General features: G+C 38.4%; 1 protein-coding gene across 5 annotated transcripts in view; it reads left to right on the forward strand.

The window, feature by feature from the left end:
- The window catches only part of OXR1 (oxidation resistance 1), a 479036-nt gene that overhangs the window by 319944 nt on the left and 131951 nt on the right, over positions 1-27141 (forward strand). Inside the window, exon 1 of one of the 5 annotated variants that reach the window (XM_017528989.2) lies at positions 25888-26181. The exons of 3 other annotated variants lie outside the window; for them this stretch is intronic. In XM_017528989.2, coding sequence (XP_017384478.1) covers positions 26163-26181 — 19 coding nt within the window. In that variant the 5' untranslated portion in view covers positions 25888-26162. Of the gene's footprint in view, positions 1-25887; positions 26182-26604; positions 26666-27141 lie in introns of those variants that run through there. One more of the 5 variants, XM_037738706.1, reaches the window with a different exon arrangement.

Genomic DNA, 27141 nt, shown 5'->3' on the forward strand with positions numbered 1-27141 from the left:
AGAGACGGGGTTTCACCATGTTGACCAGGATGGTCTCGATCTCTTGACCTCGTGATCCACCCGCCTCGGCCTCCCAAAGTGCTGGGATTACAGGCGTGAGCCACCGCGCCCGGCCGATTGGTGTTTTTTTAATTGACTTTCCTACTCTATAGAAGAAATCGTTCTTTCCATTTATCCAAGCGGTATACGTTAAATGGTAAAGAACTAGTACGTGAAATGTACACCTCACAGAACACATCTTTAAAGCAAAGAGGAAAAGTGCTGTGGTCTGAACGTTTGTGTCTCCCCAAAATTCATATACTGAAACCCTAAACCCCAAGGCAATGCTGTTAAAAGGTGAGCCTTTGTTGGGGAGATGATTAAGTCATAGGAGCGGAGCCCTCATAAATGGGATTCATGTCTTTATAAAAGAGGCTCAGGAGAGATTCCATGATTCCTGTGAAATTAGAGTGAGATGAAGGCTGCTCGTGAGAAAGCAGGCTCCTTTCAGAATCTTCAGACACCTTGATCTTGGAATTCTCAGCCTCCAGAATCATGAGAAATAAATTTCTGTTCTTTATAAGCCACACCCAGTTGATGGTATTTTTGTTATAGCAGCCTGAATGGACTAAGAGAGGAAGGCAAATTTAACACAAACAATTCTACAAAATAAACTTCTTGATATCTGTTTTGGATATTTGATATTTGTACAATAAGAGAGAGGACTACTACAAAATATTTTTCTATCAAGCTTTTAGCTTGCAAAGTTCTTCTCATGCATTTTTATTTGATGTTCGTTATAACTCATTGAGCCAGGCAGAATTATTTCCATATTCTAAGTGAAAAGATTAAGCTTACAGGTTTGCTTAAGTTGCACACCCTTAAATGGTCCCACATTGACCCCTTGGATTCCCCATTTCCCAGGTCTCTGATCACTATTCACAAGGCCCTTCATGATCTGGCTTCTGCTTCATTTCCTCATCATCTCTTGCCAATTTCCTCTTTACTGCCCACACTCCCATAGTATCTAGCTATTTCCTTTCCCTGTTGCTAAGATCTCCCTTTCTTGCCTTTGGACTTTTGCACATACTATATTTTGTCACCTCCTCTGGCCACGCTCTAAAGATTGTTTCAGTCTCCACTTGGGCATTATTTCCCAATGCTAGAACCTTTCATACAAAATCATCAGAGTTCAGGGCCTTCCCCCTGTTCCATAGGTGCCTAGTGGTCATTAGTTTCTCTCAACACTTCTCCATTAGAGCCCTACGTGAACGTCCCCACACTTCATCCAAACCTTTTAAACTTGTGGAGGAGCTTGAGGCCTAGATATGGTGAAATCCATACTCTGACTAAGTCAACCTTTACCCACCTTGTTGAATTTTTTCTTGACCTTTTAAGATAAGAGATTAGTGGCTTAACACATGCCTTCTCTGTAAGCTTAATGCCTTATAAGATATCTCCTTCAGGCTCACTTCTGCTAACTTCAGTTTTTCCTGCCAGGTGCTTCCTGTCCTTATGACAGCTCTGTCACTACAGAAGGAAAAGTAACTCCTGCCTCTCTTTCTCAGAGTCTCTCTAAAACTCCTCTAGTTTTGATAATAACTTACCAATGTCTGTCACTTTCACAGTTCTGCTGCGATTGTCCTCCCTGCTTCATTCCGTGGTGACAATCCCAGTGTGCTCACTGGGTTTTGATTCCTGCTTTCAGAACCAAAATGTGCAAAATTCAAAACACACCTGTTTTTAAACTATATATTGTATAAGCTGTATGGCAATTCTAATTAGTGCCTTTTAATATTTTTGGAAAGTATACAAATATCTATGAAAACAAAAGTCATGAGCAGAACAATTGCTAATTTTGGAGTGATTAATATTCATATTTACATAGTCCAGATGGAATACTTTCAGGATGAAATTTTAGTATAAACTTCGCCATTGAACAAAATCTTCCAAAACTTAATTTCACAAGTCAGGGATATCTTGCTTCAGAAAAAAATAAAATAAAATGAAATAACAGGAGGCCCCTAATAATTTGAACAAATATAATTGCCTTAAATAGAGAATAACTTTGTAAAGAATTTTTTCTTGTGTCCTCAATTTTAAAAAGTATTGCCTTCAGTTTTCATTTAATCAAACTTGATTATTAGCTTTTATTTTGGAGAAAATTATAAACACATGAGAAAGAGGGGACATTGTAGACAAGTTCAATGGCTTCTCTTAGTAGGCCTCATTTCATTTAAAGAGGCCAGCTGAAAGGCAGATGTGAGGATAACACTGCCTCCTTCTCACACACCTGGAGGAGTTTTCTTTTTCCCCAGTTACTGTTTATTATTGAAAGATGAAAATGTCAGCATTCTTTTAACAGAAGCTGATGCAGCACCTCAAATAGTGAAAACTGGTACCAGGACACTAAGTTACTCAACCAGAGTAGTTTAAAAGTGTACACTGATAAAACTAAATATAGTTGTAACTCAGTGGTTAGAAATGAAAAAGGATGCTGAGCTTGAATTCAATATTTACATGATTACAGAGACTTCTTACTATATATATATTTTTTTATTCTAATGTCTCAACTGGATCATATTTGTTCTTCAACCAGGAACAAAAGGAGATTCTTTAATTTTATTTTGATCCACATGTGTATTGGATTGTTACCAAGCTTCTTACTGGAAAAGGTTAAGTTAATATTTTGATAACAGATAAAATCTTCAAAGTAAGCCAGAAGCTTAAGTCATGCAAGTTAGATTTCATGGGCTAGAATGTCAAAGGGTAGAGGAAGGATTTGCAAGTCATACATAAAATGATTATCCTTAGTGTAAAGTTTATATCCCTTCATGCCAACAACTCTTTTAACATATTACCTTGTCCTTTATATTCAGGTGTCAGAAAAGACCTGAGAGCAGCAGACCCCAACTGTTTTGGCATCAGGGACCAGAGAGACAATTTTTCTAGGGTCTTGGGATGGAGGGTTGGGGGTAGGAGAGATGGTTTCTGGATGAAACTGTTCCACCTCAGATCGCCGGACATTGGATTCTTATAAGGAGTGTGCAACCTGGATTCCTCACACATGCAGTTCATATAGGGTTGAGGATCCTATGAGAATCTAATGCTGCTGCTGATCCAACAGGAGGCAGGGATCAGGCAGTAATGTTCACTTGCCCACTGCTCACCTCGTGCTGTGCAGGCTGGTTCCTAACAGGACAAGGACCAGTACCAGTCTGTGGCCCTGGGGATGGAGACCCCTGCCTTAGAGAGTCCAAGAGTAGCAAACCCATATGCTTATTTTGGGCCAAGAAGTTACAATGAATGAGCATATCTGTCACTTGTAAGTAATAGGAAACCATGGAAATTTGAGAGCATATGCTATATCTAAACATATTCAAATCAACTTAAAAATAAATGTCGTGCCTTCTATACAAAGTCTATCTGCAAACTCACTGTGGCTCTCCAGTTTTCTCCCCTTACAGCTTAGCCCAGCCTAGACTACAGTTTCTTCCAACCTCTTATGCAAGACCTAGATTCTGTCTTGAGCATTCCTACCCGTGGCTATTCAACTTCTGTTTGAGCAATTCTAGTTGCAAGAATTTTGAGGGACTGTCAACTCCTTTGCCAATCATATTACTGGTGGTAGTGATGGTAGTGTTTTTTGTGCTTTAGGATAAAATCAGAACAGATTAGTGAACTCTTAACAGTAGATTGCTCTGACCAATAAGGGTCCAATGGACCTCTTTTTGTTTTGTGATTGTTCCTTGAGACTCTGTCCCTGTTGAGGATTATAACTCTTTGTTTCACAGCTGATGTAGTCAGTTTTATAACTGCAAAATGTGATCTTATTTTTTCTTACATTATTCCGAGTTTACTTCTATGGCTCATGTCACATAGGCTGATCTCAGAAAGGCCTATTTGCCATTAGCATTGGTTCACTCCATCACATATCTACTGAGTGATTTCTTCACTCTAGGCACTGTCTAATTACTGGGATACAGGAGAGAAAAGGACATAAAGGGCTCTGCTTTCCTTGGGCTTACATTTTAGTAAGGGAAATAAATACAATCAGGAAAACAAAAGCATGATAATTAAAAGTTCTAAAAAGTTCTCTGAAGGAAATGTAGGCGGCTAGAAGAGGGAGGCAAGAGGTAACCAGGTCATGCAGCCTAGCAGACTTGCAGGCTACTAGGAGTTTGGAGTATTGTAAGAAAATAATGAGAAGCCACTGAAGGATTTTAAGCAGAAGAATAACATGATCGTAGGGAACTATTTGCAAAAGGAGAATACTAACATATATTTAGTGTAGAAAATTGAGAAAATACCCAAAAATATTCAAAAGAAGATACATTAGGCAAGACACCATCACCTAGAGACAAGTATGGTATAAGATGGGAGGTATGGTAGCCAGAATTTTAAAATGGCTCCTGTCTTTGTTCAGGCTGCTAAAACAGAGTAGCACAGACTGAGTGGCTTAAACAACAAACATTTATTTCTCAAAGTTTGGAAGCTGGGAAGCCCATGACCAAGGCGCAAGCAGATCGGGGTCTGGTGAAGCATTCAGGCTGGTTTGTAGAAGCCATCTTTTCCTTATATCCTCATGTGGAGAGAGCCTGGGGCCTTCCGTCTAATATAATCACATCATGAGTTCCACCCCATTTCCTAATATAACCCTGATTTTACCTTCTAAAGGCTCCATCTTCTAATATTACCCCGTTGAATTTGGGTTTTGGTTTCCATATATGAATTCTAGGGAATCACAAACATGTGGTTCATCACAGTTCCCAAGATTCCCATCCTCTGGTGTGCACTTCCTGGGTACTCTTTTTCTCCTGAGCATGGAGAGAATGTGAACATGAATAGAAGATTTATCATTCTTTTGATTAGGTTATGTTATGTGGCAAAGGTGAAAGGATTTTTAGAAATGTAATTAAGGTGTTTGATCAGTTAAGTTTTTTTAGGAGGAGAGTATTCTGGGTGGGTCTGACCTAATTAAGGAAGCCGTTTAAAAGAGTGTCTAGAGGTCAGAGACAGGAGAAGTCAGAGACATTCAGAGCAGTAGATGTGATTTCCTATTGGCTTGAAGAACAAATTGCCCTGTAGAGAAACCCAAGTGGCAAGAAGTGATGGGTGGCTCTTCATTGCTGAGGGCCTCACTCCTACAACCAAAAAGAAATGTCTTATATGATGCCCAGTGATCTTGAAGAGGCTTAGGTGATATTGCAACCCAATCCAACACCTGGATTTCAGCCCAGTGAGAACCTGAATAGAGAACCCGGCAAAGCCATGGCTGGAGTTCTAGCCCACAAACCTGTGGGTAGTCAATTGTGAGAGAATAAATAATTGTTTATTCTAAGCCACTAAATTCATTGTAATTGTTGCACAGCAATAGCAAACTCAAACAAAGGGAATGACGTGACTTTTTCTGTAACCAAGCTGACTGTCCCTCAACAAGAATAGAGGCCATTGAGAAAGTCACTGTCATGGTCTAGGTAAAAGATAAGCATGGCTTGAAAAGAAGTAGACAGATTTTGAATTATGTTTTGGAAGTGAAACAGAGCTAGCTAGCCGATAAATACAGTCTAGAGGGTGAAAAAAATGAAATTGTCAAGAATGATGCTTACAACTTTGGCATAAGCAAATGAGTGCATGGTGCTGCTGTTTAGTAAATATTGAAAGAATAGGGGAGGAATATTTTTTTCCATGGAGTTAAGAAAAGTGGCAGAAGATGGTGTTCTCTTTTAGAAATATTCTATTTTACCAAATTATAAATTAGGTGAACTTTATATACATATGTATGTTTATATATACATGAATTATGTATATGTGCATGTTGTATTATATATAATTGTTTGTTTTATAGAATTATGATGATAGTACATTTCTTTATTTTACTTATTCTCCACTTAACAGTAAAAACATAAATATTAATGATTATAAAATATTATACTCTGTACAGTCCCTTATTCCCCTCTTGTTTTTTGTTTTTTGTGTGTTTTGTTTTGCTTTTATGTTATCCTAGTGAAATTCTTATTGTTTTGAATTTATTCAAATGTATTAGATTACCCTTCAGAAAGATGATTTATATTTACATTCCCCATAAGGGTATATAAGAAAGTTAGTTGATCTCATTTTCACCACTGGGTATTATTATTTTAAAAGCACCTTTGCCATTTTAAAGGTGAAAAAAACTCGCTTCTCTAATAATGTTTCATAACCTGTATATCTCCAAGGTATGCTTCAGTGTTTTGTATTATTTCTTCTTGCCTGGCCTAACTTCTCTCACTGTATTAGAAGTGCATATGACTGGAGTCAGGGCCTGTTGTTAGTAAGAATGATGCTGTTAAGTCATACATCCTCTGTATAACATGGGTATTACCTCTGACGTTTCTTGAGATTGCATCTAGAATCAGAAAGCCTTGATGCTGTCCTCATGTACAAGTCAACTTTTCTCTGAAGACATAGTGTGCGTAGTTCTTTTTATACCTTGCGTACATAAAAGAAAAGACAAAAAAAAGTCAATAACATTTTTCACCTGGATTTTCTGTATTTTTTTAAATTGTATATGGTAGATAATACTACCATCTCTTTTAGCTAAAACTATCAAGTGAAACCTCCACAACATATTTCAAGAATCAGTAATGAGAGATATATTAAGTGAATGAGAGTGTGTATTATTTAATAATAGTTCCCTTTGAGTGATGGGTTTATGGTGGGTGATTGTTATTTTGTTTTGTTACTGTTCTATATTGCCAAAATTTTAATATGGAACATGTAATTCTCCCTTAAAAAGAAAGGTTTGAACAGAGCTTTAAATTTTAATAAGGAACACTTTAAGATGTCTTAGAAAGCACATCTGTAAAATTGCTTTAAAAATCGAGAACAAGGCCAAGTGCACTGGCTCACACCTATAAGAGGCCTTTGTGAGGCCAAGGCAGGGGGATCACTTGAGATCAGAAGTTCAAGACCAGCCTTCCCAATGTGGTGAAAACCCATGACTATTAAAAATTAGCTGGACATGGTTGTACGTACCTGTAATCCCAGCTACACAGGAGGCTGAGGCAGGAGAATCATTTAAAACCAGGAAACAGAGGTTGCAGTAAGCCAAGATTGCACCACTGCATTCCAGCCTGAGTGACAGAGTAAGACTCCATCCATCTCAAAAAAAAAAAAAAAAAAAAAAAAAAAAAAAAAAAAAAAAAAAAAAAAAAAAAAAAAAAAAAAAAAAAATCGGAAACAAACAGAAGCAAAATGAACACTTGCAGGGATTAAATGGGAAAACTTTTGAAAAAGCAGGTGTATACAGTATATTAACTTATGCCATAGCACTTGCCCTCAACCAAGTATACTTCCGAAACCCAAACTAACCTTTAAATATATTTTCAAATATCTTTTTAAAAATATATCAGGGACAAAAATGTCAAAAGTGTTATGACTCCTATGGGTGAAGGGATAAGCCATGATGCTGTAAAGTCGGGGGCTAGGCTTTCACAGGGAAAGACATGCTTTCCTGTTCACTTGTAGAAGCTCAGCATTAAGCACTTATGCCAGTTATTAAATGGCATTTGCAGACCACATTGAAAGGCTCCTCCTTATTCATAATAACAATATATATTATTTGAGTTTTTTCTCTGTGCTGGGCAGTCTGATGCATGCTTACATGCACTCTTTTTATTTATTTATTTATTTTTATTTATTTATTTTTGAGACTGAGTTTCACTCTTGTTGCCTAAGCTGGAGTTCAATGGCAGAATCTTGGCTCACTGCAACCTCCACCTCCTGGGTTCAAGTGATTCTCCAGCCTCAGCCTCCCAAGTACCTGGGATTATAGGCGTGCACCACCACACCTGGCTAATTATTTGTATTTTTAGTAGAAATGGAGTTCACCATGTTAGCCAGGCTGCTGTCAAACTCCTGACCTCAGGTGATCCACCTGCCTTGGCCTCCCGAAGCGCTGGGATTATAGACGTGAGCCACCACACTGGGATATCCACTATTTTTAAAGTCTTAAATAATTTTTTAATGTTACCCAGTTTTACAAATGGGGTACTCAGAGAGGTAGCTTGCCTGACATTACCCCTTGGTAAACAGTGAAGGTTCTCATAATCCTTAATTTGCTATCTTCCTAAACTGTGTTTCCCCTGGTAGAAACAAATTTGAACTTGATCACTTTTAAGTACAACTGTCATTGAGTCAAACTATGCTGCAAATTGCTTCTCTGCTGTTATAATATCTAATCATTTATCTTGCCTAAAGTGCCCAATGGGTGCAGAACCTCACTCACTGACCAACTTTGCTTCAAGCTAGAAGTCCCACTTTTTCCTTTTGATCCCCCAAAGCATAGCTAAAACAATATTATAGGTGTGACACATCTAATTGAAGGTTGGAAGCTAGGAAGAAGCAGTGAAGGTGATTACTGCAAAGAGCAGAAAGCAATTCAAAATCAGTATTGGATACCAATGTTCTTAGGAATTTATTGAGAATCCCCCACCACAAACTTAGACTTCTTGACATGTGCTGGACCTTCTGCATTTTTTGTGTAAACTATCTTTATAACCCCCATCTAGCTTCTGACTCTCCAAAAATGGGCAGGTTATGTATCAGTAGCTCCCCATCTCCCACCTCAGTCTAGGCACTGCTACATTTATATTTCAATAACTTATTAAGATATTCTACTAAGTAAAGCACCATCCATTCATGATCCCTGCCTTCACCTTTACAAAGGACTGACTGGAGATTTGAAATCACAGTGGGGTTTCCCCATCCCCACAATTCCTAAATTAAATTATTCTACCTCCAACCACCTCAACAAACCCTACATGTTAGCGTTCTCCAGAGAAATAGAACCAACAGGATGCATAAATATAGACAATAGAGATCCCCACATGGGATAGACACACACTTAATCTATTTCTATCTGTCCATCCATCCATCATAGACGCCTAGATAGTTGAGTTGATCATGGATGGATGGATGGGTAGATAGATAAATTTATTTTAAGAAATTGGCTTATGTGATTATGGGAACTGGCAAGTCTGAAATCCTTAGAGTAAGCTACTGAATATTCAGGTAGGCATTAATTTTAAGTCCGAATCCCACGGGGCACGCAAAACAAGCTGAAAACTCAGGCAGGGTTTCTGTGTAGCAGTCCTGAGGCCAAATTTCTTCTTTGAGAAACCTCAGTCTTGTCTTTTAGGGCTTTCAACTGATGGAATAAGGTCTATGCATATAATGAAGAATAATCAGCCCTATTCATGGTCCACTGACTTAAATTTTAATCACATCTAAAAAATGCCTTCACAATATCTAGACCGGTGTTTGACCAAACAGCTGGGCATCACCGTTTAGCCAAGCTGAGGCCAGGAACTGTAAGTGCTCACCTGATTTTTGGTTCTTACGAAGGTGCTGCTTTTGTGTAGATAGTTGTCAAATTGGTGTCCCTGCAGGGGAACAATCCATGGAGCCTTCTATTTTGCCATCTTGCTCTGCCTCCAATCAGCCTAGTCAAGTTGGCATGTAAAATTAACCATCATACCCTAGATATTTGAGTTCTCATGGTGGGCTAGGCACAGCGATGGTCTTACCTTCAGTGTGCTCAGAGATTAGTTGAAAAGCCCATGTTTTTTAAAAAAATAGTCCATATTCTCAGAAAGATTCGCTTACTGTGTCCCTCAACCCTTGTTTATGTTGCTATCAGATTCACAGATCTGTTGTGAGGGATAAGCCTCTAATGGCATCTTTGGCATCATTGTGTTAGGGATAAGAAAGCTCCATCATCCTAGATGGATTTTGAACATGGCGCCAGTTATTAGGAAAAGAAGAAACATTTTTATTCGTGGAGGAATCTTGTTAGCTACTGAGAAGAAACTGTCTTTGGGCATAATGGTGGTAGCTGCATAACTATACAGCATTGGACAAAACGTTCCTATGTCGTATTCCTTTCCTCATTTATAAAATAGGAATAATATTATTTTAAATCTTTAATGAGAGTCAAATGAAAAATGCATGTAAATTTTTCAGCAAGGTATTTGGCACTTTTTAAATGGTAGCGTTCTTTCCCGTCAAGGCTCTCTGAGTCACACAAAATCAAAACTGATCCAAACAAACTCAAAAAGGTAACAGTGGTAATGATTGGGCAAGCAGCTGAATTGACATCCACAGGTCAGGCTTCATGGGTACAGGACTTGCTCCCCGAAAGTCAGGGGCCAAGTTGGCTCTCTCTCCTTCTTTCTCCAAGGTCTTTGACTTGCACTTGGAAATCAGTCTTTTCCATTCTCTTACCTGTAGCCTAGTTTCTCTCCTTATCTATTAGATTGCACATGACTTTTGTTGTTCTGACTTCAACTGGGCTCCACTTCTACATGTCTGGAAATGTTACCCAAGCCTGCATTGCTCCCTTGTTGAAGAGGGGAGTCCATGTTGGCTCTCCATGACCTATTCCTCAAAGCTGCTAATTACACGATGAAATCCCCCCTGACACTAAGAGATGGATTCTGAAGCTCAAAGTGCAGTGGAATCATATTACTTTGAACTTATTCAGGGGCTTTAGAACCTAACCCCATAGAAAGCATAGAATGTGCTTTCAATATTATCATCTAAGCCTCACGGTAAGTAAATCTACTAAAATTATACAGCTTTTTATGAAGCACAGAACTAAAAAGCAGTGTATACCTAAAAACAAACAGAAACACTTTAGAATCCGTATTCATACCTCATTCACTACCAGGGTTTCAGATTATTTTAAAGGAAATATAGTTTAAGTGTCCAAATATCTGCATATAGACTTTCCTTTTAATCTTCCTGAAAACTAACTTTAATGCACCTAAGAATTTCTCTACATGTGGTATATATACGAAATAGATAATTTAATGACTTTTTTAAATCTTAAATTTGATAATATTGGTTTTTCAGCTCTTCCATATTAACTTTAGAAATTACCCCCACATAAGTTGGCAGTCCATGTGGTGGCAATATCATTGTTCATTCAATGGAATATGGCTATTCTGAGTTTTTATTAATAGTGGTATTTATTAATTAGTATTTGATCTCATCAGTTTTGTTAATTATTCTAGTTTGCTAAAATATATGTTAGAGTTGGAGGAAGTGATCTTACTAAGATGAATTTAAAAGTCTTATCTAAAGTATATGCAACTGATTAGTTTTATAGCCAGTATATTTGGACTTTTATTCTGTGTGCTTTCCCTCCTCAGTTCATCATCTACCTATAAGGTTTGCTGTATTTCATAGTCATGGACTGCTGAGTTTCTTGAAAAATATAAGCTGCTAACTGCTTAGAGCTGCAGAACAAGAAAATATAGCTATACCAGGACAAGACCACTGCTATTAATGGAAAGACAGTACACAACTTGTTTCCTATGTTTGTGATTTAGGGCTAGCTTTCAGCAGGGAACACAAGAGAGCTTAATTCATTGGACAAATCCATAATTTATATGAATTTTTAAAAGAACACTTAGATACAACCATCTTTTCTCTTTCTGTCATACACAGTATTATTGATATCCTCCAAATCAGATAGGAAATTTAGCTTTTTGTAAAACTCTATAGGTATCAAAGCTTGCAGCATAAAAAGCACTGATTTTGAACTCTGACAGATGCAGACAATTTATCCAGTGACAAAACTGAGTTGCTTTACTTACATGTTTGGATGGCATGACCTTAAACTTGGGACAAAAAGAAGAGAGGAAGAGTTTTATTGAATAAATGTTTCTAGGAAACAGCTGCTTAACAAATGGCTGTACAGCTGTTTGTAATAACATGGAAGAGGCCTATCTTTTGATAATTGTCACATAAGCTTTTCTTGTTTGTTTTCCTACAGTTGTCTGCAAGAAGTTTCTGTAATATGTCTGGAGGTTATACTGAGAAGGAAGCATTTCAGAAATGATTAAAGCTGATTATCTGTGTGCAAAAGCATGTGAGTGTATTTGTGTGGACCTGGGCATGTGTGCATGCCTGTGATTCACACATCTCTTTTCACAAAGGATTTGAGGTCACTCAGGATGTCATTCATCCTGGGTAAAAGCCACATCAAATTACAATCAGTTAATAGGTCAGATGCTATATAATGCTCATTTCAACTTAGATTTCTTAAAATCTTCAAGTTGAAGGAGGTGAGAACCTGGGTCTTTTAATTTGCACTGGGGCAAAATTTTCCTTGGTGCTAAAAACATGTGGGTGACAAGATGCCACTGGGAAGGGCAAGCTTTTTTTTAGAAGAGTTTGCTGTATAATTCATAAAGGTGAAATCTATAATATTTTGTACTTGAAAACTAAAATTTTTTAAAAAGACATTATCCAAAATGAAACTCTAGCAATCAAAACACACAGATAGGGTATGGTTGGCTTTCTGCAGTGCTAATCTGGTTTCTGTCTTACATCTATTTGTATGGGACAGATATTCTACTTTCTTCTCCAGCAAGACACAGCCTGGACTTGCCTGATGGCCTGCTTTAATTGAGCCAACTTCATTCGGTAAGGGAAGAGCCAGGACAGAAATAGCTAGGATTTAATGGTGAGAATGAAGGCATTCCTAAAAGCCTCAAATCTGGGCCAGATGTGGTGGCTCATGCCTATAATCAGAGCACTTTGGGAGGCCTTGCAAGATGAGTGGATGACCTGAGGTTAGGAGTTCCAGATCAACCTGACCAGTATGGTGAAACCCTGTCTCTACTAAAAGAAATATGAAAATAATTAGCCGGGCATGGTGGCATGTGCCTGTAATTCCAGCCACTCAGGAGGCTAAGGCAGGAGAATCACATGAACCAGGGAGGTGGAGGTTACAGTGAGCCAAAATGGCACCACTGCACTCCAGCCTGGGCAACAGAGGGAGAACCTGTCTTTAAAAAGAAAAATATTAAAAAAAAAAGAAAGAAAAGAAAAAAGAAACTTAAACCTGATATCTCCTACTTCCTACTTAGGTAAAAACAACATAAACACTAAATTTCAAGGACTGCAATTAGTTATGTACACAAGGGCCTCTTTGCATCCCTGGTTGAGAGTATCTGATATGAAGTAGCTACTCATACCAACAAGAAGACAGTCTATTTTTATTAGATGTGGTTATAATTCATTCTTGTCCCATTTATAGCATGACACCAGTATCTCTAGATGATAACAATACTGAGGAACTTTCTAAGAAAGATGATGTCTTGAGGCTTCTCCCTAGATATTTTGAAAGAATTTGGAGGGGAACAAAATAGTAGTTACGATTTGGTTTCACACGAGGGTAAGACTTCTCTAAGTCTCTATTTTTATTTTTAATAAAATGTGGATGATAATAAAATATGGATGATATACTGCCTCAAGTATAGGATGCAAAGTGTTTACCAGATGTATTATGTTTCCTATTGCAGTTGTAACAGGTCATGCAAAAGTTAGTGACTTAAAACACAAATTTATTATCTTAAGCCCCAACAGTCTGAAGTCCAAAATGCATCTCACTAGGGAAAAAGTTGAGACGTCAGTAGGCCTGTGTTCCTTTCTAGAGGCCCTAGGAGAGAATCCATCTTCTTGCTTTTTCTAGCTTCTAGAAGCACCCTGCTTTCCTTGGCTCTTGGCCACCTACAATCATCAAAGCCAGCAATGTCCCAGCAAGTCTTACACTATATCACTATAATACTTTTTTTTTTTTTTTTTAAGACAGAGCCCCACTCTGTTGCCCAAGCTGGAGTACAGTGGTGTGATCCCAGCTCATGACAACCTCCACCTCCCAGGTTCAAGTGATTTTCCTGCCTCAGCCTCCCTAGTAGCTAAGATTACAGGCATGTGCTATCACACCTGGCTATTTTTTTTGTATTTTTACTAGCAACAGGGTGTCACCATGTTGGTCAAGCTGGTATTGAACTCCTGACCTCAAATGATCTGCCTGCCTCAGCCTCTCAAAGTGCTGGGATTACAGGCATGAGCCACCATGCCTGGCCACTATGACACTCTTAATATCATATGATATGCCTCCCTCTTCCACTTGGATCCTTGTGATTACACTGATTGGGTCCACCTGGATAATCCAGTATAATTTCCCATCTCATAGTCAGCTGCAACCTTAATTCCATCTGCATCTGCATCCTTAATTTCTCTGTGCCAAGTAAGGTGACATTCACAGATTCCAGGGATCAATACAAGGATATTTTTTAGGGGTCATTCTTCTCACCATGTTGGAATACTTGCTACTAAATAAAAACACAAGGGATGGTAGTTTTTGCTGTTCCTAACCCAAAGGAAAAAGGAGCCCTTCTCTGAATGGTTTTTGTTATTTAAGTAAGAAAATGCCAACTGACCAATGTCCCAGAAAGCAAATGGGCGTAGAGCCCTAGCATGCTGCATTTCAACACCTTTCACAAACAGTAGTTTTGGCACTTTGCCTACCAAGCTGGAAAATAAAGAGCAGGGTTGTTATGTCTGACCTAAATACACATGGTCTGTAACTTTCCTCTTCTCTCTCCATCTCTCTTCTCTTCTTGAAGATATTTTACTGCTAGGGTATCAACTGATTTACATGTAGCTGACGCCTCAAAAGTGGAACTTGAATGCAAGGCATTCTGTTGAGTTTAAAGCACCACAATCCAGCTGTGAGCTAGACAACTTTCCCCAGATATTCTGTGTGCCTCTGAAAACATCTCCAGAATTCAAATGACCATTTTTGACGTAAGTTATCCCTTCCTCCCTGCTGGTTGCAAGGGCAGCACCACTCTTTCTGCCATGCGTAAGTCAACATTTGGAATCACTCACCCTCTTATACTCCCTAACACTCTCACAAGTCCTCTCAAGTAGTCTTCCTCACTGTGCTATCCAAGTTCAAGCATGGCTTACCCTTATCTAGACTACAGGCAAAGCCTCTGAGCAGTCTCCTCCCTTCCTTCCTTCACTGATTTGTGTCATCCCTCCTTGGAGGCCTCAGGTCCCTCCTTCTCATCTCTTCTTCCTTAAATCAATTCTTCTGCTTTAAATCAGCCCTTCTGCTGAGTATTAAATAAGTCTTTGTTAGCATGCCAAAGGGTGCAGGAAACTATTTTTAAGCACCCACCATATGCCAGACATTGTGCTTAGACATTTTGCAAACATCATCTCATTTAATCCTAACTTAATGCCCTGGCAGGTAGATGTTATTTCCTTTTTTTTTCCTCACTACTGAGGTAACTAGGACACAGAGAACTTTATGTAATTCAGCCAAAGCTACACAGTATGTAGCAAAGAGAGAATTCACACTTGGCTGTGTCTCATTTCAAAGCCTCTAGATTTACCACTACCTTAGAGCTCTGTCATTTGACTTTCTTTTGAAGGTGTATATTTTATTAGGCTGGGCACTGTGGCTCATTCCTATAATCTCAGCACAATGGGAGGCCAAGGCAGGAGTATAGCTTAAGGCTGGGAATTTGAGGCCAACCTGACCAATGCAGTGAGACTGCCTCTCTTAAAAAAAACATTTTTTTAATTGGTCAAGTGTGGTGGTATGTGCCTGTAATCCCAGCTATTCAGGAGGCTGACACAGAAGGATTACACGAGCCCAGGAGGTCAAGGCTGCAGTGAGCTATGATTGCATCAGTACACTCCAACCTGGGTGACAGAGCAAGACCCTGTCCCCATCTCTGAAAGAGCAAGAACAACAACAAAAAAAGAAAATGAAAAAAAAAATCCATTTTATCAAGGCTTACCTGTGCCCATGTACTTTAGGAGCAAATCTTTCAGTGGCCTAATGACAAACATATTGTGGTTGGGTCATCTTGGTGTAGGTTTTTGTGGGCAGCTAAAGACTGCTATGTGTACTTGTTTTTACCAGAGATCTAGTACTGTCAGACATCTCCCTTTGAAGTGGCTTGTGGATTAATCAAGGTACATTTCTCATATTTTTTTGAAAAGGATGGGTGCTGAGGGAAGGAAGTAATTTTTCTGTATATGGGTGGCTTTGGGCCACAGTAACTAGGGGCTCTTGTGGAGGTAAATAATCTTGATAAATCTTTTTGTCGTTCTTTTGTTGTTAGAGATCAGCTCTCAGTACCTAGTGACAGGCCAAAACATGCTTTTATTCTTTGACCAGAACACCCACAAAGGAAACAGGAACCAGTTTAGCAACTTTGCAAGTGGGTGCAGAAGTATTCCTATAAATAAAGCTTCTCATTGTGCTTCTCTGGTCATGTTAGGTTTGGAATGCTGATGGGTTTATATCGTCCTACTCTGAACTCTTTCTTAGCGACAACATTGTGAATTTAGCTCTAGCTGATGCCTGCTGCATTGCATTTTTTTAGTATTTGAATTCTACTGCTTAACAGTGACTGAAATCATAAAGTCCACTTTATAGAATGAACTTTGTTCCCCACTTACCACTTCACTGTATGCTTTTCTGATTGCTTTCTGTTTTTACTTTGTTAATGAGAGAAAACATAACTTAACTCAAGCTTGGTTGATATTGGTAACAGGAAGAATGTGTGGGCAGTGGGGCATGGTGGCTCACGCCTGTAATCCCAGCACTGTGAGAGACTGAGGCAGGAGGATTGCTTGAGCCCAGGAGTTTAAGACCAGCTTGGGCAACAAACAGCCCATCTCAAAAAAGTAATAATAATAATAATAATAATAGGAAAAGTATTTTCTGGGCCTTGAGAGGTTTTCTTGCTCATAAAGAAGCATCAAAGCAAATGCTATATACAGAGGTCAGTTTGGGAAACTCTTTTTTTATTCACCTAGTAGCTTTGCCCTCCTGGATTCTAGGTAGATCATAAAATAGTTGTAAGAAATTCTCTTCAGTAATACAAAGAAATATTCTTTCAAACCTTATTACTTTTTTTATAGGAAGGAACATGTAAATTAAATCAAGTATTCTACATAGGTCTTAGGTTTTTGTGTAATTGTGAAAACAACATAGCAGAAGAATTAGACTTTAACCAGAAAATTAAAAGTGCTCTCTGGAGTCATTATCGGATTAGTTGTCAAAATTAGAATGCAGATGTTAGATTATAGAAAAGTGTTATATTAATGTGAAATTTACCAAAGTTGAAAGCTACACTGTGATTATGTAAAAGACTACCCATATTTATAGGAAATATACATTTTCTATTTAGAGGTAAAGTATTTAGAGGTAAAGGGCTATGATGCACATAATTTATGCTCAAATGGTTCTACAAATGTGTGTGTGTCCGTGTACATCACACACACACACACACACACACACACACACACACATGCACATTATGAGACACACACATTTATGAGAGAAAGATAACACAAATGTAAAGTAAATGGGATAAAGTATTAACAATAGTTGAATATAGGTAAAGAGTGTATGTTTTTCCTAAACAGTATCAATTCACGTCTCTGGGGAGATGATGCCCAAATATAAATTTCCAGCCCAGAAGATTATCATAAACTCTAGACCCATAAATCCAACTGTTCACTAGACATGTATAGTAAAATATTTCATAGGTATTTTAAAATCAACCTTTTGAAAAACAATTTTTTTATAATTAACCACCTTTAAACCAGTTGCCTTCAATGTTCTCTGGCACCAAGCTAGATCTTTCCTCTCCCTCTCAAGCCCCCACCAACACTGCTACAATCCAAAAATTCAATGCTGCAAATTCTCTTCAGTTGATCCACTTCTGTCAATCACTGCTGCCATTATTCAGCTTTATATATCACACAGTTTATAATCATCAGCTTCCAAGTAATCTCCTGCATTCAGGATGTGTCTCCTCCAATCCATCTTCTCATGTGCAGCTAGTTTCCGATGTTCAATTCTGATCTTGTTCATGCTCTGCTTAAAAACCTAAGTATCTCTCTATTACCCTCAGATCAAAATCCAAATCTTCAATATAGTTACAATGCGTATGAGGGCACTAGTTCTTGCTTATTTTTCTAACCTCATCTCTCTCCTCTCACTAAACTATAATTAATGTTATCCTCTCTCATTCCATGCTACAATCTCACTGGACTCCTTTCAGCTGAAGTTCCTCTGGCTGCCAGGCCTTTGCCCCTGCTAGTCTCTTTGCCTTGAGCACTTCCCTTTTCCCCTGCTCCCAACTACGTCTTAAATACATAATCCTATTTGCCTGACTTACTCTTTCCTCCTTTAAATCCCAACTTAGATGACATCACTCTAAGAAACATTCATGACATCCCAAGTCTGATCCAACCAACAATTAGAAGGAAATTTAAAATAAGATAATAAGATTCTGCCTTTTTTAAAACTAGCATAAAGCATGTACACAGTCATTCGGTCAATAAGGTTTTCCTTAAATATTTATGGAATATCTTTTTTATGCCCAGCAAATTCTGATTGCATCATTGAACAGATATTTACTTATTGATCTCCAACAGTGTTCCAGATACCGTTTTAGATTCAGTGAACATTCTTAGAACTTAGATTCTAGTAGAGGTGACTAATCACAAACAATTAGATGGGTAATATCAGTTAGTGATAAGTGGTTGGAAGAAGAAACATGTAAAGGGTGCTGACCTAGAAACAGTAGTCAGAGAACCCCTCTCCAAAGAAGAGGTATGTAATCTGGGACCTAAATAGAACAGCAGAGCAAGTGCTGGCCAATGTCTGGGGAAGAGCATTCTAAGAAAAGGGCCAGGCACAGAGGCTCACCCCTATAATCCTAGCACTTTGGGAAGTTGAGGCGAGTGGATCACGAGGTCAGGAGATCAAGACCATCCTGGCTAACACAGTGAAACCCTGTCTCTACTAAAAATACAAAAAAAATAGCCAGGTGTGGTGGCATGTTCCTGTAGTCCCAGCAACTTAGGAGGCTGAGGTAGGAGAATTGCTTGAGCCTGGGAGGCAGAGGTTGCAGTGAGCTGAGATGGCACCACTGCACTCCAGCCTGGGCAACAGAGCGAGACCCTGTCTCAAAAAAAAAAAAAAAAAAAAAAAAAAAAAGGTGAAAGAGAACCTGCAAGTGCAAAGGCTTTAGGACAATAGCAGGCTTGGTGCTTTCAGGGACCAGCAAAGAGGCCTGCCTGTATTCAACCTGGTGAGCAAGAGGGTGTTGGTAGAAAGGAGTCCTGAGGGCCAGAACCTGGAGTGTTGAGCAGTGAATCTGCTCTGTCAGGTTCAGTTTACTCTGTATGGATTTCATTTGTCCTAATAACTTTGAGAGTGAATGGAAACCAGGCCTCATTTTGTATTGGGGGTCAAGGATGATCAAAGGAGAGCATCTCTAGTTCAAAGTTATTTCCCTAAGGGTTAAAGACTGAGATTTGGATAGACCCTGGAGAACCAGAAGGGTGATGTCAGAAAGGTAGAAGTAAGTAGATCAAAGTGTTTGCCCCACGCACACTGGCAGTGCTGGTCAGAGCATCTTGGCATCTTATCTCTCCTCTCTGCCCTTTCCCTCCCCCATTCATCCCTGACTGTTCCAAAATTAACTTAGCCAACATCTTCATTCTCTGCCAGCATTAGGTGGGGATGTATAGTCCTGTTGCCTGTAAGTAACAGCAGTGACTTTTGTAAGGAAGTATAATACATTGTTTACAACAATAAAATGATAAATTCAGTTTTTACATCTGTTTTCAGCACAGTGGCCTAAATAGACCAAATGTTGCATAATTTTAATTTCTATACCTTTATATGGTAAAAACATGTAAAAACAAAAAATAATAGGTCATTCTGTTTTTCATGAGAACTGCCTTCTTTCCAGGATTGATCTGTATAACAGAGAGCTTGAATTATTTTACAAAAGGATAGCTATTCCATTTTGTTTGCTTGTTAATCAGTTTCTACTCATTTCATAATTTTCTCCTTCAGTTTTTTTTTTTTTTTTTGTATTTCACCTTTGCTTTTTCCCTTTTCTCATGATCATACCTTAAACGTTGTCTACCTTTTGTAGAAAAAAATATTATTCTGATGGGAATACTCTTTCGAATTTTTTTGAAAGAAATGTAAATATATATATAAAATACAAGGGAAACTGGAGAAGAAAATAATATGGAAATGAAACAGTAGTTGTAAGGCATATAGTTTAAGTCCAGTGAAACTGTGCAAGGTAAACATATACACTATTAAGCAGTCTCCAAAGCACGACTGATGTAAATACTTAAACAATAACTTTATATAATCCTTTTAAGGTATAATAACCTTCATATATAACTTGCTGCATATGTAACTATCATTCATTTTCTTCAGATGACTTTTTACAGAAGCTTGAAATCAAGTTCAAAACTCATTTCCCATTATGATCTGACATTTTTTTCTTTAATTCATTTCCTTTCTGCATCTCTTCTTTGATGATAATTTTGTATTTTCTAAGTGAGATAATTAAGAAAATCTTTGTTTTCAGGAGCTCATCATAATGCATTTCTATATGATGAGGACTGTTGTATTAACATCGTTTATTTTGACAGAGCAGGCAATATGTGAAATACCTACACACACTTTTATAAACTCTTACTTCATAAAAATTTTAAAGCTAGCATTTATTGAGTATTTATTACATTCCAAGTACTATTTTAAGTATCTTATATGTAGTAAATACTTTAATTCTCACACAGCCCTATGAATACTAAGACTCTAGTTTTATAGGTGGCAAAACAGAGACAGATGGGTTGAGTAATTTACCCTACACCTCAAGGTTAGAAAGTGAAGGAACTGAGATTTGAACCCTGGTCAAATATCTTCAGAATCTTAACTGCTCATCACTCTGCAACATGTGCTTTCAGAAAAGCATTCTCCAGTGCAGCACAGGGAAAACAGGAGGCAAGTTGACTACTTATGCAGGTTGCTGAGAAATGTAACAGGAGGGAAGAACAGAATGGAAAACATGCCTCTTACCTAATATGAGATATTTTTCCCTAGGGAAAACAGAACTTTGACTATTTTTATTTAGTCAGAAGAAAATATGTTCACACAGGAGAAAAGAGGAGGAAATGAAAAGGGCTGTTTGTATCTGATGGCTAAATCACCATTAACCCAAGTGCTTAGCGTAGGCTGGCTTCAAACATATAGTTGCTCAATAAACTTTAATTTTCATTACATGCTACCTGATCTGGTTTAGTGAACGCTCTTTTATGTAATCTAAACTTATGGGGATTTTTTTTTTTTTTTTTTGAGACAGAGTTTCATTCTTGTTGCCTAGGCTAGAGTGCAATGACATGATCTCGGCTCACTGCAACCTCCCTTGGGTTCAAGCAATTCTCCTGCCTCAGCCTCCTGAGTAGCTGGGATTACAGGCATATGCCACCACGCCCAGCTAATTTTTTTATTTTTAGTACAGATGGGGTTTCTCCACGTTGGTCAGGCTGTTCTTGAACTCCCAACCTCAGGTGATCCACCTACCTTGGCCTTCCAAAGTGTTGGGATTACAGACATAAGCCACAGCATCTGGCCAATTTAGGGAAATTTTGTGATGTATGTAATTTCCACAAAACCTAACATACCTGATATGTTCTGTTTTTTTTTTTTTTTTTTTTTTTTTTTTTTTTTTTTTTTTTTTTTTTTTTTTTTTTTTTTTTTTTTTTTTTTTTTTTTTACTCTTGTTTCCCAGGATGGAGTGTAACAGCACAATCTCAGCTTACTGCAATCTCTGCCTCCTAGAATCAAGTGATTCTCCTACCTCAGCCTCCCAAGTAGCTGGGATTATAGGCATGCTCCACCATGTCTGGCTAATTTTTGTATTTTTAGTAGAGATGGTGTTTTACCAAGTTGGACAGGCTGGTCTTGAACTCCTGACCTCAGGTGATCCGCCCTCCTTGACCTCCCAAAGTGCTGGGATTACAGACATGAGCCACCGTGCCTGAATTGATATATCCTATATATATCAGCCAACTGTAATTGTTAGTATAAGTAGTTGAAAACTCTTCTATAGTAGTTTAAAAATTATTCTTAAACACCTGCTTCCTTCCCCTGAAAATGAGTTAAATACTTACTAAGTAACTTTTCACACAGAAAAACTAGATGTTTCCTCTGGACTTCTTTCCCTTGCAGCCATCCCCTGGAGAGCCTTGTTTTAGAACTGACACCATTTATATGGTTTGGCATCTCAACTGCATTTGTTTCCCCATCTGGCACTTCTCAGAGAGAAAGTGTTCATTTTGGTGTTCTGTTGAGTGGATTTTGAGAAACGTCTACAAACTACAAGTGAAATTCACATATCAGGCTAAGACTATGCCCTCAGCATTACAATGTGATACTAACAAAAGTAATTTTACAATCCTACCTGCCAAAAATTCACATCTGTAATTAGAGAAACTGCATGATTTCAAAGTTACCCAAGTCTTGGAAAGACTTGTTTTTACCATATGTTTTTCTTTTGTAAAATGTCTATTATTTTTATCATCTTAAAAAAGGTTCAGTTTGATCAAGTTCTAATTATATTCTCAAGCACATTTTTCAATCTCATAAAAATAGATCAATAAACCTAGACATTTGAAGTCACATTATCACAGATTTGTCAATCCACATGGCATGACAACAGATACAAGGAAAATAAAGAAGTCAACTAGGAAATGAAGTACCAACTTAGAGTAAAATAAATAACTAAAGTAGAAAAAGAATCTAGAATAAAAACTAGAGATATAGAAGCTATAGCATTCCTGACTGCCATAAATCAGAGCTTCTTGGCAGCCCACATCCCAAAAGTGGTAGACAGCCAATATTTGTCAGAAATGATGTTGAATGTATACCTAGTGAACAGCACTAAGCACAATTACAAGGTTGATTTGGTTTTACAAAACCTTGAAAGAAGTAAACTTAACTGACCAGTGACTCAAGTCTAGCTCCTATCAGATTCCTAATGAGAGCAAAGAATAAAGAACAAATGACAAAATATTGCAAAATATGTATCTTATATAGATATGACATATAAATAGATATACATATTTATTTATTACTTACTGTCATATGACCAATTCATAGGTGTGTTTGATATGGTGGTGTATATGCATATGGTTTTATAACTCTGTTATTCATATTCAGACACAATGCAAATGTAGATAGTATGACTATATCATCTATGTGAGATGTCAATATTGTAAAAGCCCTCCTTTGTATATCCTGCGATGCCAAAAACCACATGTGTTTATGTTTAGTTTGGGATGCTGCTTCTGTGTGTATAAGTTTTATTGTTACATGAAGTCTTGCTTTAAAAAAGAGCCAATTTGGCTGGGCATGGTGGTTCAAGCCTGTCATTCTAGCACTATGGGAGGATAAGGGGCTGGTGGATCACTTGAGCTCAAGAGTTTGAGACTAGCCTGGGCAACATGGGGAAAAACAGGCCAGGTGCGGTGGCTCACACCTGTAATTCCAGCACTTTGGGAGGCTGAGACGGGTGGATCAACTGAGGTCAGGAGTTTGAAACCAGCCTGACCGACATGGTGAAACACCATCTCTACTAAAAGGGCAAAAATCAGCAAGGTGTGGTGGCACATGCCTGTAATACCAGCTACTCGGGAGGCTGAGGCAGGAGCATCACGTGAACCCTGGAGGTAGAAGTTGCAGTGAGCTGAGATCACGGCACTGCACTCCAACCTGGGCAATAGGGCAAGACTCCATCTCAATTAAAAAAAAAAAAATTGCCACGATGATGGCAACACTTATAGCCCCAGAGACTCTGGAGGCTGAGGTAGGAGGATAGCTTGAGCCCAGGAGGCAGAAGTTGCAGTAAGCCTAAATCATGCCACTGCACTCCAGCCTGGGCAACAGAGCCAGAACCTGTCTGAAAAGAAAAAAAAGCCAATTCATTCTTGCTTTCTATCTGCTGCTGTTGTTTCCCAGAAGTTTGCAGCTATGCTGAATTATTTGAACATGAACATCAAGGCATCTTGAAAACATTTCTTCTCTCTCTTTGTGCTCACCATATAAAGGTACAAGGAAACATTTTGTCACTAATTTTCTATACATAGCCTGTTTGGCAATTCTTGGAGAATAAGCAACATCTCCCAGAGTGGCTGCATGCATAACATGAGAATATTCGTCGAAGCACTTTGTAAATGATAAAACATCACACATAGTAAGTCATTGTTATCATTAGCATTACTTTAATGTAGTAGAATGGAATCTAGGACTGGAATAAGCCAGTCATGTCACTAAGGAAGGGAATGGAAATTAATATACAGTTAAACACCTTCTTGTAGCAGAGTAGCAGGAACTTAACCAGAAGTTTTACATAGGTTATCTTATGTATTGAATAGCATCCATAAGGATACTGGAACTGTTCAAGGAACCAAATAGAATTTGTAGTGCATACATATGTAGCTCCATAGAGATGATTAGACATCATGAATTTTCACTTGAGAATGAATCATCTTGCCAGTTTATATCATTTTCCTGTAAAAGCTTGTTGGCTTGGTCATATACTTTACTAGTCAATGACTAGTTATGATGGAGCTGTTAGAATTTGGCCAAGACCATAAGCTGTATATTACATGCAAAACATAAGTATTATTACTATTTATAGAACATCAGCGCTGTGAACTGGTGGCAACATGAACTCAATTTTTGTCGTGATCATTGTCATTTCATTGACTTGTACTAACTCTGCACGTGGTTTTTGACATTTGTGTGTCTTTTAAAGTTACCCCTGAAGCCCACCTGTTTGGGCATCCAGTGGTTCATAGACTCACAAAGATCTTTACTCACTGAGTTGACATTTTCTATTTTCAATGGTTGTGATCTCTACCCTCAAATAAAATATGATGTTACAGTATGTCTATATCTCAGTGAGTTGCTATTGAAGGGTCTCATAACAATGTGATGACGGCTGGGCGCAGTGGCTCATGCCTGTAATCCCAGCATTTTGGGAGGCCCAAGTTGGGGGATCACGAGGTCGGGAGATCTAGACCATCCTGGCTAACACTGTGAAACTCTGTCTTCACTAAAAATACAAAAATTAGCCAGGCATGGTAGCACACACCTGTAGTTCCAGCTACTCAGGAGGCTGAGGCAGGAGAATTGCTTGAACCTGGGAGGTGGAGGTTGCAGTGAGCAAAGATCGTGCTACTGTACCCCAGCCTGGGCAACAGAGCAAGATTCCATCGCAAAAAAACAAAACAAACAAACAAAACAAAAAAAAACAGTGATAACAGGATAACAGGGAAGAATGAAAGGCAGACTTCCACCACAATCTTCTCTAGGATTCTGAAGTTTAAGAACATGAACAGTAAGTCAGAAACAGCCAGGTTTGCTGCCCTTTGCTTCAACTCGGATAACAGGGAATATGGATTAAAAGGGGGCTAAAGGCTTACGCCTATAATCCCAGCATTTTGGGAGGCCAAGGTGGGCAGATCACCTGAGGTCAGGAGTTCAAGACCAGCCTGGACAACATGACAAAACCGATCTCTACTAAAAATACAAAAATTAGCTGAGTATGATGGCATGCACCTGTAGTCCCAGCTACTTGCGAGGTTGAGGCAGGAGAATGGCTTGAACCTGGGAGACGGAGGCTGCAGTGAGCCGAGATCGTGCCACTCTACTCCAGCCTGGGTGACAGAGCAAGACTCCATCTCAAAAAAAAAAAAAAGTGGGGGTTGAAAGTGGGGGTTGTGCTAAGTACAAATAAGGAAGTTATTACTACATTTATCCATTCATTTAATTACTAAGCATTTAGCGCTGTTGTATGGACTTTCTTCTTGCTTTACTAGGGAAAAAAGACAAAAATAAATAACTATAATGCAAAGCACTGTGCACTATATCCATTATGATGCAACTGGAAGTTGTGAGTGCAAAAAATCAAAATTATGTTCCGACAATAGCTAGCAGTATTTACTTATCTATAAAGATACAAAACACCAGCCTGGTTCACACTCGGCTTATCAAATCTACTACCTGTTGGTGCTATTAGGACTATAAAATAGAGATTTGTTAAAGGTGGCCATGCTGTTTATTTGCTTTATGATAAGAAACTGTACAGAAGTTAGATATTGAGTCCTGTGATCTCACTCCATGATAGACTTTACAGGGTCAACTCAGTAACATATACAGAGCATGTCCTCATCACTTTCTAAAATGTTCAGTGAGCCAACAGCAAGTCCACAGTCACAGGGCAGGGACAGTGGGTTTCCTGTGTGCAGAAGCAGAAACCTCTGAATCTTGCACACTGCCACCAGGGGTCAGGGACTGGGCTGGAGGAGAAGGCACTCTGGCAGAAAGGAAGTGTTATATTACCCTGAGAAGCACAGGAACCAAAATTCCCATCGCCTCTTCTTGAAAGCAGCTCACTGCTAGCTGAGCAAGGTTGGAAGGAAGGACCTCAGAAATGTTCAGCCAGCGCAAAGGTATGTGTAAGGGCTCTCTTAGTGGCTCTAAATAAGTTATTTTGAAAAGTCAGATACAGCAGACATTAAAGGGCTCATTTTATGTTGCATTTTCAAAGTCCAGATGAGCTCGATGGATCTATGACAATGCAGCTGGAGGTTCTATTGTTACTGCCTCCAAAATGTGAATATTTGGTGGGAGAGGTTAGGAGGGATTAAACTCTGTCAAAACACTGAATCTAAATAGAATATCTTTTTAAAAAGACTTTATGTCTGTGTAGATTATTCCTCTATGATTTGCTATAGGTACTTCTGCTAATTATGATTCCATAGGTACTCCCAGAAATAGATTCAGACATAGTGATTTTGAGTCTATTGTGTCCAGTGGCCATTTGTAACAAGTCCTTTGTGATTTATCTTTTATTCATTCATAGGACAACATTTGTTAGTAAGATTTCCATGTTGCCTGACCTTATTCTTCACTCAAAAATTGTGCCTAACTCGGGTAATGGCAGAGATCAAGTCACATGCTCTCACTTTTATCACCACTGTATTCTGGGTTTCAAAGACTTGTAATTCATTTCATTAAGACGCTCCAAACCATCCTCTTAAACATTTGCTTTAATATCTTTGTTCTTCATTAGCCTTGTATTACGTTAAGTTGTCTAGGCTCCAAAAAAAGTGAGGCGAGAAACAGGAAGATTTTTTTCCTTGTTTCTTTTTTTTCGTTGAAGTTTTGGTCAAGTAAGCCAAAATAACATTATGATTAAGGATCGACCTGTACTTTTAAATGGAAGGAATAAAGATATAAAAAGAACTGAGGCGTGTAAGTAACCTCTTTGATTTTTAATGGCATGCAGCAGATGGAATTCATTATTGACTTTTAAAAATCAAATTGCTCTGCATTATTATTTATTTATAGTTTTGCCTTTCAAAAGAAGTAATTACCATTACTAGGTTAGTTTTTTCTCAATCACAAGC

The sequence above is a fragment of the Cebus imitator genome, unplaced genomic scaffold (genome assembly GCF_001604975.1).
Source record: "Cebus imitator isolate Cc_AM_T3 unplaced genomic scaffold, Cebus_imitator-1.0 Scaffold56, whole genome shotgun sequence".
NCBI lineage: Eukaryota > Metazoa > Chordata > Mammalia > Primates > Cebidae > Cebus > Cebus imitator.